The 20,694-nt window shown below is 41.7% G+C and overlaps 1 protein-coding gene and 1 pseudogene across 19 annotated transcripts in view; one reads left to right on the forward strand and one right to left on the reverse strand.

The window, feature by feature from the left end:
- Window positions 1-20,694, forward strand: part of PAM (peptidylglycine alpha-amidating monooxygenase) — a 283,208-nt gene that overhangs the window by 162,953 nt on the left and 99,561 nt on the right. For all 19 annotated transcript variants that reach the window (XM_053911135.2, XM_053911114.2, XM_053911113.2 and 16 more), the window contains one exon: window positions 9,638-9,725. In XM_053911135.2, the coding sequence (XP_053767110.1) occupies window positions 9,638-9,725 (88 nt within the window). The remainder of the gene's footprint in view (window positions 1-9,637; window positions 9,726-20,694) is intronic.
- LOC112307167 (dynein light chain roadblock-type 1 pseudogene) lies at window positions 5,097-6,223 on the reverse strand (annotated as a pseudogene).

Below are 20,694 nucleotides of genomic sequence, written 5' to 3' on the forward strand. Positions count from 1 at the left end.
GTGCTTATTTGCCTGTATTGAATTATTAAATGCAAATTAAAGTAGGTGTTTGGGGAGATACTAGAGTGGATATAAATATACTTTTTATATTTTGAACAAAGTCATAGCTCCCCCTAGAGCATTGCTTTTGTTTATTGTTTTAATAAGAAATCCCAGAATTGGAGTGGGTGGAGGCATGATCAGGTCTGCATTTGGCCACTAAACTGTGATGCTGTCTAAAAGGTGTTTTACAGACACTCAGAAGAATTGGCTCTGACAGCAGCCCACTCAGCCAAGAAATTTGACTGTCGTCTTCATCCACTTGCTTTCGCTCACATGGATGACCAGTAAATAAATGTGTCTTTTCCTTAGTGAGCGATGGCAGGTCCCTATCTGTCAACGTGCACTAGACAAACGAGATCGGAGCCATTGCACTTAGAAATAGATGAAATTAATCTAATGATTCATTGCTTTTCATTTTCTTTGGATGCTGTCTTGAATGTAGAACAATTTCTCCTGCAGATTTGCCCAGACTTGAATATTTCCAAGTGTGACCTTTCTTAAACAAAGCACACATTAAGGTGATGTTGGGATATTTCAAAACCTACAGGAACGACCCAGTTTTGATCATGTTTATGGGTTACTACACAGTGAGACTATAGAGATCAAGGCCTGACACAGTTGCAGTGCTCGTAATACCACATTTTATGGCTTTGACAACGGTAAATGAAAGTGTGTGTGTGTGTGTGCATATGTGTGTAAGTCCCCATCCCGCCACTTTGCCACCTTTTTGCTTCCAATTAGTTGACTGCATATCCTTTCCTTTCTCTCCCACTTAGGATTTTCTCTGGCAAGAATAATGCAGTTTCTGTCTCCCACATGACCATTAGGTAACGTCCAGCAGGCACCCTAGGAAGGTGTTCTAATTTCTTAGTGACAGCTGCTTGGAGAGAACTGAGATAGCACAAGTAAGATACACTCTATGAGGGTCTCTGATGAGTGGACGAAACCTGATTTGCTTGGTCATAATCATGACGGAGAAGCTGCTGCTATGGGCCCTGTCTCAGGGTGTTTCTTAAAAGTCCTCTATCCTTTGGTCACCTAAATACCTGTGTTTCCAACATGCCCTGCAATGAACCTCAGGGTTTTCTCAGGTAATAAGAAAGGGAGGGGGAGGAGAGGAATCATGTTATTATATTTTATAAAGCGGAGATTTAGGAATGTCTTTAATTAGATAAGTCTACAAGTTATCAAACGAAACTGATGGATGTTACCTAGACTTACTGTGGTGATGATTTCACAATATATACAAATATCAAATCATTATGCCGCACACCTGAAACAATCATAATGTTATATGTCAATTATATCTTAATAAATAAATGAATATACACCAACACACAAAGTAACTGGTATGTGGACAGAGTTGCTTTAATGCAGTAATGTGAAAATGCCACTGCCACCGCACCCCCAGTGAAACGGCCAACTCAGAAAGCCTGGGTCTGAGTTGGAACTGAGGTGTAAATGTCCTGCAGGGGCAAGGGGTTTGCGGCATTTTGAGAGTCATTCCGAAGTGGGCATTTCAGCTGTTTCACGGAAGTGACTTCCATAAAGATAAGTATGAATTTTTCTAGTTATAGAAAATTTCTTGAGAGAGATAGGCAAGATTTGATCTTGGTCTGGGAAGGAGATCTGTTTGGACCTGCAGACGGGGTGTGGGGGAGAACATCCCAGCAGCCAGTGGTGTGAGCAGTGAAGGAGTGCCTTGGGCACAAGAGTGAGCCACACTCCTTGCTAGATGGGTGGCTAAGGACAAGCTGCTCAGCCTCTCCTCCTCAGGCTCATCTGTGTGAGGGGAAAGAACCAGACTCCTGTGGTCAGTGTGAGAAGTAAACGAGTTCGGCATAGGGTGAGCCCTCAGTAAATGCAAGTGGTTATGGCGGTCAAGGGAGGTGGGCTGCCGGGTGCGAATGCAGAGGGAGGCTGGGGGCTGTCGTGTTAGAAACGAGGTGGGCTAGGAGACTGGTGCAATGTCGTGCATGACCTGAAAAGGGAAGAAGGAGGGTATGTATTTGATTCGGGAAGAAGTTAACAGGGGACTGTTATAGGAGTGACATTACAGAAACTGAGCTTAATGAAGCTTATGCTATTTTATGTGGCATAACCTGACTGATAAAGTGTGTGGGTTGATTGTTTAGTTGGTTCTGGCGTATACCAAAAAGTTCAGTTTTAAAAGATGTATCATCTAGAAGTTTCATGCTTTTTTGTGCTAACTTCCTTTATTCAGAGGGATACATCCTTGTCCATTCTAGTGAGCACTAATGACAATTTCTCTATTAAATTTCCTGATTAAAATGCTCAAGCAGAAGGGCTTTAGTTTAGTGTGGAGCTGCTCTGTGGCTTTGCGGGAAGCGGGCAGAAGATAATACCGTGTGCCCTTGCTGTGGGGTTTTAACAAGCTGCCGGGTGGACTGTGCCGCCCTGAGCTTCACGCTTTTCTGAGCCTCTTGGCTCGACTGCAAGATGACGAGCATTAAGGTTGATCATATCCTACACTTAAATTACAACGTAGAGCATAATCTTCAGTTCCCCTGAACAGTTTCTGAAGCATAATCTTTATTTGTTGGAACTAAAGAAACGTTTATGCGAATGATACTAAAATGTGGGGCCGGTAATGTTTTTCTTAACTGACAACTCTTACATCGTTGTTTCTTGCACCTCACACCTCTCTGTTATCTCCACATTGAGACAACTCTAAAGGAACAACTAAATTTTACCTTTAGAAACTATCTTTATATATTTATTTTTTAAAAAACCTTGTTTTTACTATTTGTCCTGTACATTAAAAAAAGAAAAGCAAGGCAGTCCAAGCTAACTAAGGAGAATTGACTGAACTCCCAATATGCTCACATAACACGATATACGCAGCCACTAAAAACGTTGGCTATAGTCAGAGTCACCTGTTACTCACCTGTGAAACTTTTCAGAGGTACACTTGCCTGCAGTGCCCTCGGGAGATTTAAATGAAACATTGGGATGAAGGAAGGGGCAGGATGGATCTAGCACCGACTCTGGGCACCTGCATTTTGAACGAACTCCATAGGTAATACTGATACACAGAACCAAGTGAAACGTACTGTTGACAAAACATTGTTTCATAAATAAACTATTCATTGTGTATCATATGACTCCACTTACAGGAAAAAAGAAACAGAGTTAACAGTAATTATCTCTGATGATATATCCAGGCTGCAATTCTAGAATGCCTACGTTTTGGAGATCCAAACTTGCATTTGCAAATCAGTTCTTTTTCATTCAATAGGTTAATTATCCATGGTATTCCTCTACAGCATAGCTTCAGCCGGAGAGGCCGTTCCTCCCATTGTCGGCGGTAATAGGGAGTGGGTGTGTGCACATGGATGTCTCCCAATCGCGTGTTCCTCCGCTTGGCTGCGTGTGTTCTTCCAAGTCTGTCTGCGTCCGGGGTCTGGCAGATAAACGTCGAAATTTGACGTGCGGACCTGGATTTCCTCTTGGAAAGGGAAAATAGAAGCCCAGGGCTAAATGGAATTCTGTGTTAGGTCATATGCTCAGTGTGTGTTATGGCCCTGATCGCAGTCTGATGTCAGCCAAAAGAGGCCATAAATCCCCCAAAACCTCAGGCAGTTAAAACAAATTTTGCCTAGAACTCCAGAAAATACACCTGGCTATCTCTTTGCTCAATATGCTGCCCACACACATACTTTCAAGTCCTTCATTTCAGGTGGCATTCTCCTTTGAGAAATCCTTCATCATATCTCCTTTCATTGATGTGCATGAGTCCCTATATCTGGAGTCTTAGTCCCTCAGAAGATGTTGGGTCCCAGAACTTATTCACACTCATTTGCCTACAGAATTTTCCCTGATCTTATACATCAGGCCACCTGAACTGTTAACACCCATTGAGACTCAGGTACCATTTCCACTTAAGCAGCTGTCACCTTATTATTGAGTTAGAAGAGTTGGTGGCACTGTTAACTTTGTCAGATATAACATTCCTTCGCATTCTCACAAGGCTGTGGCTTTGCCTGTGTGTAACCATCCCAAGGCTGCATTTGTTTATTCTCCTCTCAGAATTGCACGGTGAAATGCAGTTGTTTTCATTGTTATCCTCTAGCTCTGTTCCCCTTGGAGCCTTTATTTCTTTGGTGTATCATGGGACAAAAAAGAAAGAAGGGGGAGTTTCTTTTAAGATGTGATTTAAAAATAGTTTTCCATATTCTATTTTTTGTAGTGTTGAAATCTCCAGTCTCCTCACTGGACCGCATTGTTATTTACTCGGGGCGGGCCTTGTTTTGCACAACCAGATATAGTAAGTGGTAACGGAGGAAACCCTGGAAATGAACCTGTCAGCCAGTCTTTCCCCAGTTGACCTCTCCCCACCACTGGTAGCAAGCCCTTCAATGAAATTGTCCAAGTCCTGCTTTATTTTATGGTGTCTACTGTTTGCTTTACATTTACATTTTGATACAACATTCTTTTTTGCTGAAGGTATTTCTCATTTCAACTTGCAATGAATTGAACTTTAAGCTATAACAATACAAATACTTCATTATACTCTTTCTTTAGGATATGAAAAAGCTGGTCAGTTGCTTGTTTTTACTGTGTACTAATAATTTACTCTGCCTTTAAATTAGACCTTGAGTTTCTGAAAAAATATGAGAGTCAGTGAGAGTGTTTATGAAAGGGAACTCTGAAGAAGTTTTTTTTTTTACTACCACTTAAAGATATTGATCTGTTTCTCTGGGAGAGGAAGAAACTTTCCTCTACCAGGGTGTCCAACCCCCGTGAAGGCCAGGATGCCTGTGAATGCGGCCCAACACAAAATCATAAATTTACTTAAAACATTATGAGATTTGTGTGTGTGTGCTTACGTGCCACAGTGTATTTGATGTGTGGCCCAGACAACTCTTCTTCTTCCAGTGTGGCCCAGAGACACCAAACGTTTGGACATCCCTGCTACTCTCAAGGCTCAAGGGTTTTTTATTTCTGATCAAATAATCAAATAGACATGAGACAGATTAATGAGAAAATAACCAGATTTAATTGTATACATTTATATGGGAACCCCATATACGAGAGTCAGAGACCTTGCATACATGAGAGGTTCAGAGCCTGAGAGGGAAATTGGGTGTATAAGGCATTCTGAGCCAGGGATGAGCTAATGCAGCTTGGGGCTTCAGAAGGTAATTGCAGGGAGAGCACATGTTCAGTAATTACTAGTTTGCCCTGCCATACAGATACGTAAAAAGCCATTTCTAGTGATAACTCTCATCATGGGCCAGTCTCCTAATTTATATTCTTCTAGATAGTTAAGGGGGGTAAGGGGGAACAGAAGTTTCCTTGAGCCTGCAAGGCCTCAGTTTCCTTAGCTCAAAATAATTCCCGTGCCACTGAGGCACATCTTAGAGAGGCTCATCCTGAAGCCCTCCCTGCATATCTCATTATAGAAACTAAATTAAATACATACCTAGTAAGTGCTTCCTAAAATAGTATGTCAGAAGGAGAAAAAAAAATCAGAAAATGGCTAGAGAAGTTATGCTTTGCATTTTCTTTTGCAAGTTGCAGTTATTTTTAGTTAAAGAAGAACAGCTTTTTCCAAGGGCAACAAAGTAAACTAAAAAGGTAAAAAGGAAGCAGGGTCTGGGCTCCTCACAAGCTCTTGTTCCAAAACCTGAACTTGAGGAAAAGGGGCCCTCCTGGGAACTCAGAGGTGACTGACCGGCAGAGGGGTGACTTTGGTGGGATGGGGTGGAGCTGCAGCCCACTTGGTCCCTGGAGTGGTCTGCATGGGCTCTAAGGTCATTTTCACCTGACAGTCAGTTGACATGATTAACACTATTATTCTTGAGGGGCATTAAATGAAGGAGTGAATCATGGACCCAAGAGAGTGGCTTGCTCAATTGGATTCTGCATCACAATCAGGAAATAGTCTTTATCTGGTACAACCATAATTTCATTTTCCTTGGAGTGAATTAGAAGGAAGGCGAGGTCATTCTGGGGGTCATTCCCACCCATGATGCCACGGGCCTTCAAGACGAAGTCGTGCATGAGGCTGGCGTACTGTGTGGTGGTGGCACTGTGCACGGTGCTCTTACTAAGGATGGCTTTGTGTTCCCTACACTGACCCCCGCACTCCCTGCTGGCTCTGAACTCACTTCAGTGTCTCCTCCTCTGCCCTCTCAGACTGACCCAGTAGTTTCATGTCACCAGCACCAAGAAACTTTTGAATAATTTTCGCCCTTTACTTTTCAAAGGACATTTAGAAGATCTCCTTGCATAGGCAGGGGCCCAGGCACAACGTCTCACTTTCCTTCCCAATGAAAAGTCACAGCAATTGTACACTTGGTCTCCATGATCTATTCCTCTCTCAACAGGTCTCCTCTCTGTTCTTACGTGAGCCTTTTGCTTTTCAAGATTTTATTTCATGAACTTAATGGTAGCCATCTTTTCCCAAAGTTTTGTGTGCCTTGTTTTCCAGCAGTACACACAGTGCGCTCATATGAAACATGCTGGCAGGGTCTCCTGCACAGACCCTCACGGCTCAGGGCTTTCTCTCACCTTTGCCTGAGCCTCCTCTGTGGGTCTTACTTTCATCTCGGGTGCTTTTGTCCACCGTCCTGGCTTCAAGGTTCAATTTTCGGTTGATTCCCAAATATGTAATTCTCTGAGCTCTTTCTTGAATAAGAGTCACATGATTCTAATATTCTGCAGGACAGTTCCACCTGGATTTTTAGCTGACACCTCAAACTCACCTTCACTTGTATCTAAGAGTTTTGTTTTTTTTTTAATTAACTTTATTGTGGTAATGGTAGTTAATAACATTATATAGTTTGGGGATACACACAATTATAATTCAACATCCGTGTACTTTATTACCTGCTCCCTCCCTACCTGAAGTCTAGTTTCTTTCTGTTACCATTATTTGGCCCCTTTATTCACTCTGCCTTCTTCCCCTCCCTCCCCCTCTGGTAACCCCCATTCTGTTGTCTGGATCAGTTTGTTTGTTTTGTTTGTTTGTTACTTTTTGTTTTATATTCCACAGTAAGTGAAAGGATAAAGTTTTTGTCCTTTTCCATTGGACTTATTTCACTTAGCATCATACTCTCAGGATCTGTCCATGTTGTTGTAAATAGTATATTTCATATTTTTATGGCTAAGTAGTAGTCTGATATATATGTATGCAGTTTCTGATATATGTGTATGTGTGTGTATATATATCATAACTTTTATATCCAGTCATCTGCCAGTGGACATTTAGGCTCTTTCCATGTTTCTATGTCTTGGCTATGATAAATAATGGTGCAGTAAACATAGGGGCACATATATCTTTATGAATTTAATTCTTGATAAAATGTATGTGGCCATGTTGGTTCAAAACAGGAATTCCCAGAGTGATTCAATTTTAGGAAATCTATTAATATAATTCACCCACAGTAAAAGTATCTAAGGGGGATAGGAACTTATGATCATCTACATAGGTTCTGAAAAAAACGAGGAGTGGACCCCTCAGGTTTTGTCCATCTCCCGTTTGACAAACCCCTCATGGACTAGCAGAAAGAGATTTAAAAAAGAGAGAGAGAGTGGGAGGCAGATACAATCAGACCAAAAAGTTGTAGCTATCCATAGACTTATATAAACCAGTTGATAAAAATAAATCAAAGATAAATTGTATCATGTATCAAAATAACTTTAAGATAAAAGTTTGCCAGATGGGAAGGGGGTGGGGGAAAATGGGTGAAGAGGTGAGGGGATTAAGAAGTACCAATAGGTAGTTACAGAATAGCCATGGGGATGTAAAGTACAGTATAGGAAATGGAGTAGCCAAAGAACTTATACGCATGACCCATGGACATGAACAATGGTGGGGGGATTGCCTGAGGGAGTGGGGTGCTGAGTGGAGGGAGATGGAGGGAGGCAAAGGGGGGAAATCAGGATAACTGTAATAGCATAATTAATAAAATGTAATTTAAACCAAACAAACAAAAGGACCAGATACTCCCACCTCAGGGCTTTTTCAGTTTTCATTCTGCCAGTGGATTATGGGAGAGAGAAAGGAGAGCCTGCCCTCAGCTTGAGAGTGTCTGTAGACATAAAATCCCTCTTCTTCCTTCTGTTTCTCTTGCTCACAGACTAAGGCTAGTAACAATATGATTTTGTATGATTTGTGAACTGCTGTAACTTCCACTTGATTCTTCCCTTGCAAGTATATTCTTCAATCTCCTAGGTTTACTGTGTTCTTTAGTAATAGAAAACAAAGCCTCAGGTTATACCAAGTTCATTTTCCAGCCATCCTCTGTTAGTTTTCTAAATGGTGGTATAAAAATCCCAAGATGTGGTTTTTTAGGCTTCAAAATTCTTATTTTCAGTACAGTAAGTGGCACGCTTTTTATTTGCCCTGAAAGTTGTAAGTCAGGATGCCTCATGGTAGGCGCCCTGTGTTTTCACATCAACCGCATTCTGCCGGTCATGGTGCTATAGTAGGACATTCCTTATTTCATAAGTACTCATGTATCAGATACATGTTCTAGCAATAAATGAAGACTTATTAATTTTATCAGACAGAAGGGGCTAAACGGTGCAGTTTCATACACACCTGAGGCCACTTAGCCTGTTTATGTGTAAGGTAGACTCCCCGTGAGGACACCATTTTGAACACAGATGAAAGGAGATGAGCTGAACCCAAACCAGGAAAGGGAGCCCCTGTTCACTGTTGTTCAGCCATATAATATGAAAAAGAGACATTTACTGAAGACAATACAAGAAACATTGTACACGGGACAATGACGCCTCAGTCCCCTTCAATGTAGGCACCTTGGGACCTCACACGGTTCTCCCAATCACCATCAACTGCCTAGTTATATTTTCCTGAATCTCATCAATGGTCTAAAATCTCTTTCCTTTCAAAGGTGATTTTAGCTTTGGGAAAAAGAGAAAGTCACAAGGCACCAAATCTGGGCTGTAGGGGGGCTGAGTCTCCTGGGTGATTTGATGTTTCACCAAAAAACCCTGCAGGAGCTGTAAGGCATGAGCAGGCATGTTGTGGTGATGAAGCTGCCAGTCACCAGTTGCTCATAGCTGCAGCCTTCTCTGTCCTCCCAGTAGTTTCCACAGAGGAATGTTCAAGCTCAATGCAAAATTCGATACAGATTCGTTGCCCTACTAGCTCAGTCATTTTTAACGTGATGGACACACAGTACACAAGCTCACTCAACAGTGTTTACCGCCCCCCCCACTAGTACAGTGAAGTCATCGTTGTTCACGCATATGCATTCCAGCCCTCTGTCCTTGGCTGCCAGTTTACATCAATGTCACACAAACTGTTCTCATTATATTAACAATGGCTGGACAGACCTCATATGTGTAGTTTCAGCCTACTAATTAATTATTTTCTTTTTGTTATGTAATATTTACTATCCTACGAAATTAGATTATCAAAACATGCTCATCTTAAGGAATAGGAGAATTTATACAACCAGGGCATTCTGTCCTAAGACCATCAAAACATCTTTGTTACACAGTTATTGAATAGTTACACAACTGTTGAAGAGTCTCTTGTGACATTTGTGCACAGAAGTATAACTTGTATTCACATTCATGTATTATTTTCTCTTAACAGTCGACTTCAAGCCTCGTGCCAGCATGGATACTGTCCATCATATGTTACTTTTTGGATGCAATATGCCCTCCTCCACTGGAAGTTACTGGTAAGGGATGATGGGCTCAGAGTACAAAGGGATGTAGAAAATGTGTGTGTTTCACAAGTACAAAGTGCATCTGTACAAGTATTTTACAACCGATTCATAATTAGGCAGAATATTTCCTTGTTAGAAAAGAACACTGTTCTTTTGTATCAAGCAGTTACCATGTTTAGATTACCAGTTATTTAGTCTGCTTGGAGCACATCCATCAGGCTTCGACATAGACTTAAGAAATACGTATCTGCTGTCATAGAGAGCGTGCCAAGGTGCACACAGCTTGAAACACAGAATTTAGATAATGGCCACTCTGATGTTTATTGTTTTAAGTTCATGATTCAACCCAAAGAGCACTGTGGCTGTATGCAATAAGCCCTCTTTTATCCCAGGCGCTGTGCCAGGTGATCTTGTATGCCATTTCATTCTATCCTAATGTCTCTGAAAGCAGATATTGTTATTACCCCCACTTTACAGATAAGGAACCTGGAGCTCTGAGATTCAGTAACCTATTCAAGGTAACATGGCTGGTTAGTGTCAGACCAGCATTGAACCCTAGTTTGTCTGGTTCCAAACCCAGTTATTTTTATTTCATCTCACTCTGTCTCATTTATTCAAGTAACTGTTGCAGCTTTAGAATTTATTTTAATCACTGTGGTGAGCCATAATATCATGTCATGATCAATCAATAAACCTCTATTAAATGCTTGTCATATGTCAGAAATGCAGCAGATGCTGTGGGAGGTCCTAAGATAAATAGATATGTTTTCTACCCCCAGAAGCTTACAACATAATTAGTGCTTGATACCTTCCCTCTCATTTTCTTCTTTGGTGGTAAGAAGATCAGTGAACTTTGAAAATAGCTGTGCATTTTAGGCCTATTTTGCACCGATAGCCAGAATCAGTGTTACATATTTAACAGCGTAGAATGACTAGTGTGTCTTCCTTTGCATTGGGAAGGGAACTTTTGTGCCCTGTTTCTGCATAATCACGCAGACTGATAGGTCTCTCTCCACACATCCTAATGTTCATTAGGTGGATGCGAGGCACACAGCAACTGCTTTCTAGTCATTTTTACAATAAACAATTGTTATATGTATTTGGAACTGTTAAAAGCACAGGGCAATTAGTGGAAATCTCTATGGGCCAAGTCACAAGAAAGCATTTGTTAATAGGCTTAAGTTATCTGATGAAAGGGGTATATCACATAGGAACCCCCCTCTCACATGATTGAGTTTATGTACAAATGGAGCCAATCACAGTTACCCTTTGATATCTACATTCTCGTTTTTGCTCTTCAGTAAATTTTTGTAAATAAAATTTTGGAATTAAAAGATTATTCTCTGACAGCTTTTCTGAATCTGATTCAGCAAATCACATCCTTTGGGTTTTATGTTTTAAAAATATTTATTTTGTGACTGGCCCCAATTTCCTCCGTTTATCAAGAGACTCCCACTAGATCATTCGTAGAACTCCCCTGTGCTCTCGAATTCCGTAGTCATCCAAATGTAAGTTGCATGCGAATGCTGAGTCACATTGGAAAAGCATCATTATTTGGAGTTGGAGATGTGTGCTCTGGTTGAATCACTTCAAGCAGTGAGTCTACTATGTTCTGCCATTCAGTTGAATCCTTAAGTAATTAGAATTCTTAGTGACGTTATACCCATATCATTTTAAATAGATTTTAAGAATCTGTCTGGCAGCCCATATTTTCACTTAATCTATAGGCTTGTTATAATTGACTTTATAACCATGAAACAAAGATAATAATTGATGCTGTTATTTACCTTTTTTTTTTTAACCAAGCCCAAAATGTTGAACATTTAAAAGTAGGGTCTGTATGTTGTCTGTTTGGCATGAAAACTGGGAGATAGGCATTAAGTAAAGCTGTTCTAGTGACTCTTACTTCTACAATCCAGCCTTACTTTCCATTTAAAGAGAAGACAGGCTTTTTAACCTCTAATATTTAGCAAAATCCATTGGTCTTAAAGAGTTAGAGCTCACAGTATATTTCATTGGCTGAACTTTTCAGTTGCTTCTCAAAAACATCCTCTGCTTTCTACCCTCTCCCCCACCCGCCCCGTGCTACTTGGGCTCAGCCCTGACAACAGTCAGCAGATGTTTTCCAGCTGCTCAGCCTCTTATCTGTCCCACCTGAATTATAATACTAATAACAAAAACCTATCAATGTCAAAAGCCCCGCATTCTTAAATATTTAAGTCGTGGAATTTATCACACTCATTCACAGATGCAAGTCTGTTCTTCACTTGCTCTAAGATACATACAATACTTAAAAGATTTCCAAACTCTCACATATACTTTTGGCTATTATAACTATAATGGTTTTGGATGGTTAAGAATATCAAGAACTTATGCACGCTCTAGGGAAATCTTTACAGGAATATAAAGAAGAAAGAAGAAAAAGCTATTACGAGGATATTTTAACACCAAAACATTAAGCTAGGGTTTTTCCTGTTTTCATTTGACTTTTCTATCCATCGCCAGCAGGTTGGCAAATAGGTCTGTGTTCCTAATAAAGTAAACATTTTCCCATGAAATTATGAAGTTATAATTCATCCCCTGTCTTCAGGCAGCACTTTTAATATGAAGGCACAGAGCTATTCTGATGATGTTTCACTGTTGCACTGCCCTCCTTTGCTCTTTGTGATTGCCTCGTTCTACTGTTCATTAAAATATATTTACAGTTATATTAAGTTTACACGAAAATAGTAGACACAGCATGAAGCAGTTTTCATTATGTAGTCATTTTAATTTTAAAGTTTTTTTTCCTCTACACATATCTAGTCTTTTGTGTCTCATTCCAAATTAGCAGCTCACACTGGTAATGTGTCTAGTTAATTATATGCATGCGCATTTAAATCGCATACATTGATGTGAACCTTTTAATATACTGTGGGGTGGTCCCTTTATAGTTAGAGTGGGCCTGGTGCTCAGTTCCGAATTTACATATCTCTCGAGGACGCAGATGAGGACTAGCTGGTGTAAAAGCAGCAGCTCTGCTGGCCCATGTAGGGAAGGCGACAGCGCCTGTCAAATGCCGCCCCCCATGCTTTCTTTCCCAGGCTTTTACAGGAAACAGCGAAAACATCTAGGGACCAATGGGAAGTTAATAGCACCAAGGTTGGAGCAAGCATATCAATAGCATGATTTGTTGGACTTTATTTGTGCTTTCAGACTTAACCCAAAGCTAATCATTTTAAGTTCCTCCAATTTGTTGCCTAAATCGGAGCTGTAAGTGAGCAGATGTTCTTTGGGGCTTTTTTAGGGTCAGTAAGGAAATATGGTGGTGAAAACTAAGTCACTTAAATATAAAAATTTTATTATTGCTACCCACTAAAAATGGCAAATTTTAGGAAATCTTGGAAATTGAAATATTGCATTTATCTATTCTATGAATATTTTTTCTACTTTTGTTTACTCTAATGATGTCATTTTTAAAAATAATGAGTAACAGGGATTGGTAAAAAAGGTGAAGGGATTAAGTACAATAAAGAGGTTGTTACAGCATAGTCATGGGGATGTAAAGTACAGTGTAGGAAATATAGTTAATACTATTATAATAAAAATGTATGGTGCTAGATGGGTATGAGATTTATTGGGATGATCACTTAGTAAGTTATGAAACTTCTAACCACTACTGTGTATACCTGAAACTAATGTAATAATGCATGTCAACTATAATTGAAATTTTTTTTAAAAATTAAAAATGTTGGGTTGGCCAAAAAATTCATTTATTTTTTTCCATAAGATGCCTCTAGTAGCACCTAATTGTCTTTAACTTCATTAAAAACAATTTTGTTGGATTGTATTGTGACAGCTGTTATATCACCATGCACTTAAAAAAAAACACATCACAATTGGTGAGTTTTTGTGTAGCCATTGTAATATTGAAGATAGAAGAAAATAAGCAACATTTTCAGCATATTATGATTTATTATTTCAAGAAAGGTAAAAATGCAACTGAAATGCAAAATAAGATTTGCACAGTGTATGGAGAAGGTGCTGTGACTGATTGAATGTGTCAAAAGTGGTTTGCAAAGTTTCATGCTGGAGATTTCTTGCTGGATGATGATGCTCCATGGTTGGGTAGACCAGCAGTCCCCAACCTTCTTAGCACTAGGGACCAGTTACATGGAAGAGAGTTTTTCCACAGATGGAAGGAGGGGGATGACTTTATAGCCTGCCACCAGATGCAGCTTAGTTGTCACTTGCCACTCACTGATAGGGTTTTGATATGAGTTTGCAAGCATTTGATTTATTGTGGTCTCCGTGCAGTGAAAGCTCTTTTCTAATGAGAATCTGTATTTGCAGCCACTCCCCAATGCTAGCATCACCACCTCAGCTCCACCTCAGGTCATCAGGCATTAAATTCTCACAAGGAGGGTGCAGCCTAGATCCCTCACTAGCTCGGTTCACAGTAGGGTTTGTGCTCCTATGAGAAGCTAACACCACTGCTGCTCTGACAGGAAGCAGGTGGTAATTCAAATGATGGGGATCGGCTGTAAATACAGATGAAGCTTCGCTCACCTGCTGCTCACCTCCTGCTGTGGGAGCCTGTTCCTAACAGGCAATGGAGTGGTACCAGTCTGTGGCCCCAGGGATTGGGGACTCCTGCTCTAGACCTTTCTTCCCTCCCACTCAACCCATCTCACCCAATCCCCACACTACACCCCGCCCAGACTGTACTTCCGTGTCCCATTGTTGACCCTCGGTGCTGGGCTTCACAACACCGATCTTGCAGCACTGCTACTGACATAAACCCAGGGCCCTCTCTCCTCCTTAATGCCACACTCCTTGAAAAGAAGTCTTCGCTTCCCCACATCTCATTTGCTCTTTGGACTACTTTAATTAGTTCTCCTACTATCACTGCTAAGTGAAACTTCTTAGGCAAAGTTACTAATTACAAGATCCAATAGGTTCTTGTTAACCCTTCATTTATTTGATCTCTCTGTGGCATTTGTCATGGTGACTTCTTGTTTCTCCTCTAAATTCTGCCTACCTTGGCTTCCATACCATCGAGGTCTCTCCTGACTTGGCTCCTCCAGCAGTGAAGAGCATAAACTCGGTGATCAGCACTCAGTTCATGTTGGGAACCACCCTGCCTGGTCTCAGAGGCTGTAACCCTCCATGATTAAGACTGAGTCAGAGTTGGGACCATAAGCCATGAAGGAGACAAAGCTTATCTCCCTGGCAGGTGTGCCACCCCTGCCCACTTCACCCTGCTTGGCCCTGAGCTTGGCCAGTTAGCCAATGACGAGTAAGAATCCTCAAGGGAGGATCAACCTAAGACAGGCTCTGGTCACCAGGGATAAGCTCGCAGGGAAGGACTCGGGGGGGCTGTGGCAAAAGGGGGTGATGGACACTCGCCCCTCGGCTTTGAAATAGCCTGAGTCCTCATTCTGTCTGCAAGAAGTCTCCTAATCTCTCGGCTGCTTTACTTCCCTGCCTGACTTAAGCCTGAAGGGATAACAGAGGGCAGTGCAGTCCTGTGCTGGGAGGGGCGGATTCCCTGGGGAATCAGGCCTAAGAAAAATATGGACATTCCAGTGAAACCTACTTAATTTGTACCTTCAGCTTAAAAGATAAGGGTCCAGACCTGAGATGAGTCTGGTGCCTAAAGTTTTATGGCCCTCTAACTAATTGGCTGTAACTCGGAATAAGCCCTCAGAGTTCTCTGTAAATCCTGTATTGTTTAACCCTTACTGGCTGACAATGATTGATGAGCTTTATCTGCATTCCTATGCCAATGAACCTAATAAAAGCCCAAGGAGGGAAAGGATCAAGGCCCTTCTCCTTTGAGAGATTGGCCACCCTTCCTCCCCTGACAAAGCAGATCATGTCTTGGTAGTCTTATTCTTCATCCGTGGTGGACCAGGGTGCTGCGTTAAAGTCCCCTGACAAGTTCACTCACTGTGAGACCGCTTACTAGCTGTGGGCAAATAAAGTCTTTGAGCCATAGTTTCTCATCTACAAAATAGCAGTAATGGAACCCTACAGAGAGTTGTAAAGAGGATTAAGTGAGATAATTTAAGTAAAGCACAGTGCTTAGGACATATCTGAACAGTCATACTTATTGTTTCCTGTTCTCTTATCCTGGCATTCTTTCCACTCCTTAATTATTGCATTCTCTCAAGAGTCCATCCTTAACAGTCTCCAATCCCAGCCATTTTCATTGCCTTTATGCTGACGTTTCCAAAGTTCTTGTCTGCAGCTCAGGCTTCTGCTATAGCACCTGTGATGCTTTATGTTAAGCAACTGTTTACATGTCTTTCTCTTGCTACTAGATTGGGAGCTCACTGAGGGCAAGGGCTCTGATTTATTTGGTCCTCCCCCACCCCCAGTACCTAAGTAGTGCTTGGCGCATGGTAATAAGCCTTCAATAAATGTTTTCTAACTGCATGAAATCTTTCTGGAAACGACCACCTTAAGCCCATGCCCACTTTCCTAGACCAGTTGAAGTTGATAGTGATCAAATGGAGACATTAATTGAAAACAATCAATGTTTTACCACGTGGGAGGTAGCCAACATACTCAAAATATCCAAATCAATAAAGTTAGTGGTGAAAATGAAAAATGTGTCTTTCATTTTATGGAAACCTAAATGGATGTTTTGGCCAATCCGATAAAAAATATAATAATTAGTGGTTAGCTACAGAGAGTTCCAGGATTTGAAAGGCACATTTTCTTCACCTAACTAGTTTGGCATCCAGGGTAATTCTGGAGCACAGCATTTTGTAGTGTGAGGTTGCCAAGGCTTGTGCACCTTGGTTCTGCGGAGCACAGGACGCCAGGCTTACAGCAGTGCGTGACTGCCCGCCTCAGGGCTGTGTGCACAGTGCTCCGTGACTGAAGTGCGCAGGCTTGTTGTGTATCCTGCCTGGCACTTTGGAGTGACCTATGCAGAGCTAAAATTGTGTTTAGCCTTAGCAGTTAATATTTGATTTGAAGACTATTTCTAATGGTGCTTATTAAAACCAACTACTCCTTACAAACCCAATATGGCTTCGGTAGGTTGTTTGATCTTTTTCGAAAAGATGAATCCTAGCTGATTAAATGAGGCTATTTCTAGCTGTTCTAACTTGGAATCATTCTCCAGATAAAGCAGTAGTGCTTTATCATTCTATGAAGGTTCAGCTTAAATCCCTTTCAACTGCTTCGATTTATTAACCACCTGCTGTGTCTTTTTAAATGCCACTATCTCCACAGGGTTACAGGTGCTGATGAGGGGAAAGAGAAAATAGCTAAAACATAAAGTAAATATATAGAGAGAAAAGCCTGTATGTGAAACACCCTGCCTGGCTACTCATTTAAATGACCCTTTTTAGGCAATGTTGCTAAAGCATCCTTGCCTCCCTCCTGATGGTAATGACCCTTGGGTTGAGAATGGCGCTCACACTTGCTGCCTTTCTGCAGCCTCTCCACACCCGCATGTCCCCGCTCCCGTCCCCTGTGCACTGGGCAGCAAGATGCCAGCCTGCCTTCCGCCATCCTGTCTTTGCTCCCGCCGTAACAAACTACTGAAGCTGAGCAGACACAACACCTTGTCAGTATAGATACAAATGATACAGTCTCCAAAACCTCCTCTTCACAGTTCTAAGCACTGTAAAATGTGTCTTGAGTGTAGTAGCAAAGTTTAGACATAAATATTTGCTAGGCTAAAATTAATTGAATTCATTTCCTTATTCTACTTAAATATTGTATTAGGTTCATATTATATTGCATGTCAGGATAGAATAAAGGATCATCATTAAAACACACTTGGCATCTTATTCTAACTTCTAGTCACCAATGATCATATTTCTTGGCTAATTTTTCGGTGCCTAGGTTAGGTGTTGATAGGTGTTCCTTAGCAACTGACCAATTCCTGGTACACTGGTTTCAACTTTATAGAATGTCATGGTTGTAACCATTTTGAGAGTTTCAACAGAAACAAACATTACGTGACTTTGAACATCATTTTTTCCTTACAAAGCTAGTATTTATGTTAAATAGAATAGCAATGTTATAGCACAGTACTCGCACATTTAACATTTAACATAGAGCCAGAACTTTGAAATCAGGGCATCTTTGGTTCAAATCTCAGCTATGCTACTTGGTAGTTGTAATAAGGATTATTCACATCATTTCAGGTTGTTTCCTCACCTGTGAAATGGGGATGTTAATCCTGCCTAATGGGGCCATTATGAAGAGTGAGGACGTGTACTGATGTGCTTTGGCACCGTGCCAGGCACGTAGATGTACTTAATAAGGGGTAGCTATTACCCTTATTCATTTATTAATAAAACATTGATTAACTATCCATTAGGTGCCAGCACTTTGTTAGGCACTGAGAATTTGGTGTGGACAAAACAGACGCACCCTGCTCTCGAGGACTTGGCTGCTTCTCTGCCCTCCGACTGCGGCACTGTTTATCAGACTGGTGCTTGTAAATCTCTACTCCCGTTGAGCTTTCCCCTAAGCATCCCCGGAGTTACTACGTGAATGCATACCCACTGCACTGAAATTCATGTAAGGTTTGTCTGCCTGGGGAGATATCTTCTATGCGTTTATAGAACAGTTAATGGAATTTGAATACCTCATTCACGGAATGCAAATTTGAGAGTTCTGGACATTCCATAGATGCCATTGATTTTATGTTGTGTTTCTAACTTTCGGTTCATTTTCCTGCTGTTCTGTTGAAATTATAATTGGAAGCCACGCAGACTTAACTTGAAGGCCTGAGAATTTTATTTTTTTGTAATGTTTTTAGCCAAAAGGAGAAATGAGTTATCGGTTCTGATCTTCCTTGAGTAAACTTGGATTTTAAAGAGCCTTTAACAGGTACAACCGGAGAAGCCTGTGACAGTCAGTCGTGCTCTATTTGGATTATTCACACTGGCAGCCAGCACTTTCCAGTTCTTGGCCTGGTCTAAAAATACCCATGCCCTCTGAATGGTTGCCCCACGGGGTAGAGGTGAAAAGGTTCTGCAGCAAAGGCTTAAGAATCCAGAATAGTTCTATTTTCAAATGTTAATTCTCATCATTTTTGCAATGAATACTAAGAAACCACAAGGGAGCTATGTGAATTTTTTCACAATTAATTGGCTTAATCTGGAGGAGCCTTTAGGAGAAGCTGTTGTAAGAATAAGGAACCTGGCTGATGAGGCCTGAAATTACAACAGCCACTGATCAAGGTTGGTTATCTTGCTTTCTATCCTTAAGACACTTCTTATTAATAAGGACAGTAAAAGTCCTACTTTGGTGGGACCCTTTTTTGGAAAGCCAAAATATACCATATCAACTTTATCCTGTCAGTCCTTTTATGTGGAGAAAATATGATGCTATTTCCATTTAAAATGGGAAATGGAAATTTGAAAATGAAGAGGTGTAGGGATTTTATCCCAATGCTCTTTGCCACTCTTTTGTGTTATCCATTATAGCAGGGGTGTCAAACTCATTTTACCGGGGACCACATCAGCCTTGTAGTTGCCTTCAAAGGGCCAAATGTAATTTTAGGGCTGTATAAATGTAACTACTCCTTAACAGTTAAGGAGTTGAAATTACATTTGGCCCTTTGATGGCAACCGCCAGGCTGATGTGGCCCCCGGCAATAATGAGTTTGACACCCCTGCATTATAGGATCCGTTTCTCTCGGCCTCTTGTTTTTCCTCTTCACTTAGTGCTCTCACTCATGAAGTTTTAGGGTTAGTTTCAATATTCCAGCTCCCTCCAGTGAGTCATTTCTTACTCAGTCTTGAGTTTAGCACATTCCTTAAAAAAAAAATCATAAGAGGAGAACCAAGATGGCGGCGTAGGTGGACACACTGCGCCTCCTCGCACAACCAGAACTGACAGAGAATCGAACAGCGGGGGGCACCGACACCAAGGAAATAGAAAATGGACATTCATCCAGACTGGTAGGAGGGGCGGAGACGGGCACTGGGGTGGAGAGGACTCTCGTGGCTGTGGCAGGACTGAGTCTGGCGGAGTGTGGGACAAATGGCGCAGGCAGTCCGAGCACTAGCAGACCCTGCGGCCCCACATTTGCACAGATAAACCCAGAGGGCCAGACTCAGAGTGGCGGAGAACATAAACCCAGCGGGTAGCACCCTCTATCTGTGGGCACCACATTCGCCCACAGATAAACAGGACGAACGGCGGGGACCAAAGCAGACCTCCCAACCCAGGGCTCCAGCTCCATGAAATAAAGCCTCAAACCTCTGATTGAAAGCGCCCCTGGGGGTTGGGGCGGCAGCAGGAGAGACTCCCAGCCTCACAGGAGAGGTTGTTGGAGAGACCCACAGGGGCCTAGAGTGTGCACAGGCCCACCCACTCGAGAACCAGCACCAGAGGGGCCCAGTTTGATTGTGGGTATCAGAGTGAAAGATTGAAATCCGGAGGAGAGTGAGGCGGGCGCCATTGCTCCCACTCGGCCCCTCCCCCACGTACAGCATCACAGCGCAGCGACCAGACCAGCGTTACCCCGCCCCAGTGAACACCTAAGGCTCTGCCCCTTAAAGTAACAGACGCGTCAAGACAAATAAAAAAAAAAAAAATGGCCCAAATGACAGAACACTTCAAAGCTCCAGAAAAAATACAACTAAGCGATGAAGAGATAGCCAACCTATCGGATGCACAGTTCAAAGCACTGGTTATCAATATGCTCACAGACTTGGTTGAATCTATTCGAAAAACAGATGAAAAAATGAAGCCTATGCTAAGAGAAACAAAGGAAAATGTACAGGGAACCAATAGTGATGAGAAGGAAACTGGGACTCAAATCAATGGTGTGGACCAGAAGGAAGAAACAAACATCCAACCAGAAAAGAATGAAGAAACAGGAACTTGGAAAAATGAGGAGAGGCGTAGGAACCTCCAGGACACCTTGAAACGTTCCAACATCCGAATTATAGGGGTGCCAGAAGGAGAAGAGGAAGAACAAAAAATTGAAAACTTATTTGAACAAATAATGAAGGAGAAC

The sequence above is a fragment of the Desmodus rotundus genome, chromosome 1 (assembly GCF_022682495.2).
Source record: "Desmodus rotundus isolate HL8 chromosome 1, HLdesRot8A.1, whole genome shotgun sequence".
Lineage (NCBI taxonomy): Eukaryota > Metazoa > Chordata > Mammalia > Chiroptera > Phyllostomidae > Desmodus > Desmodus rotundus.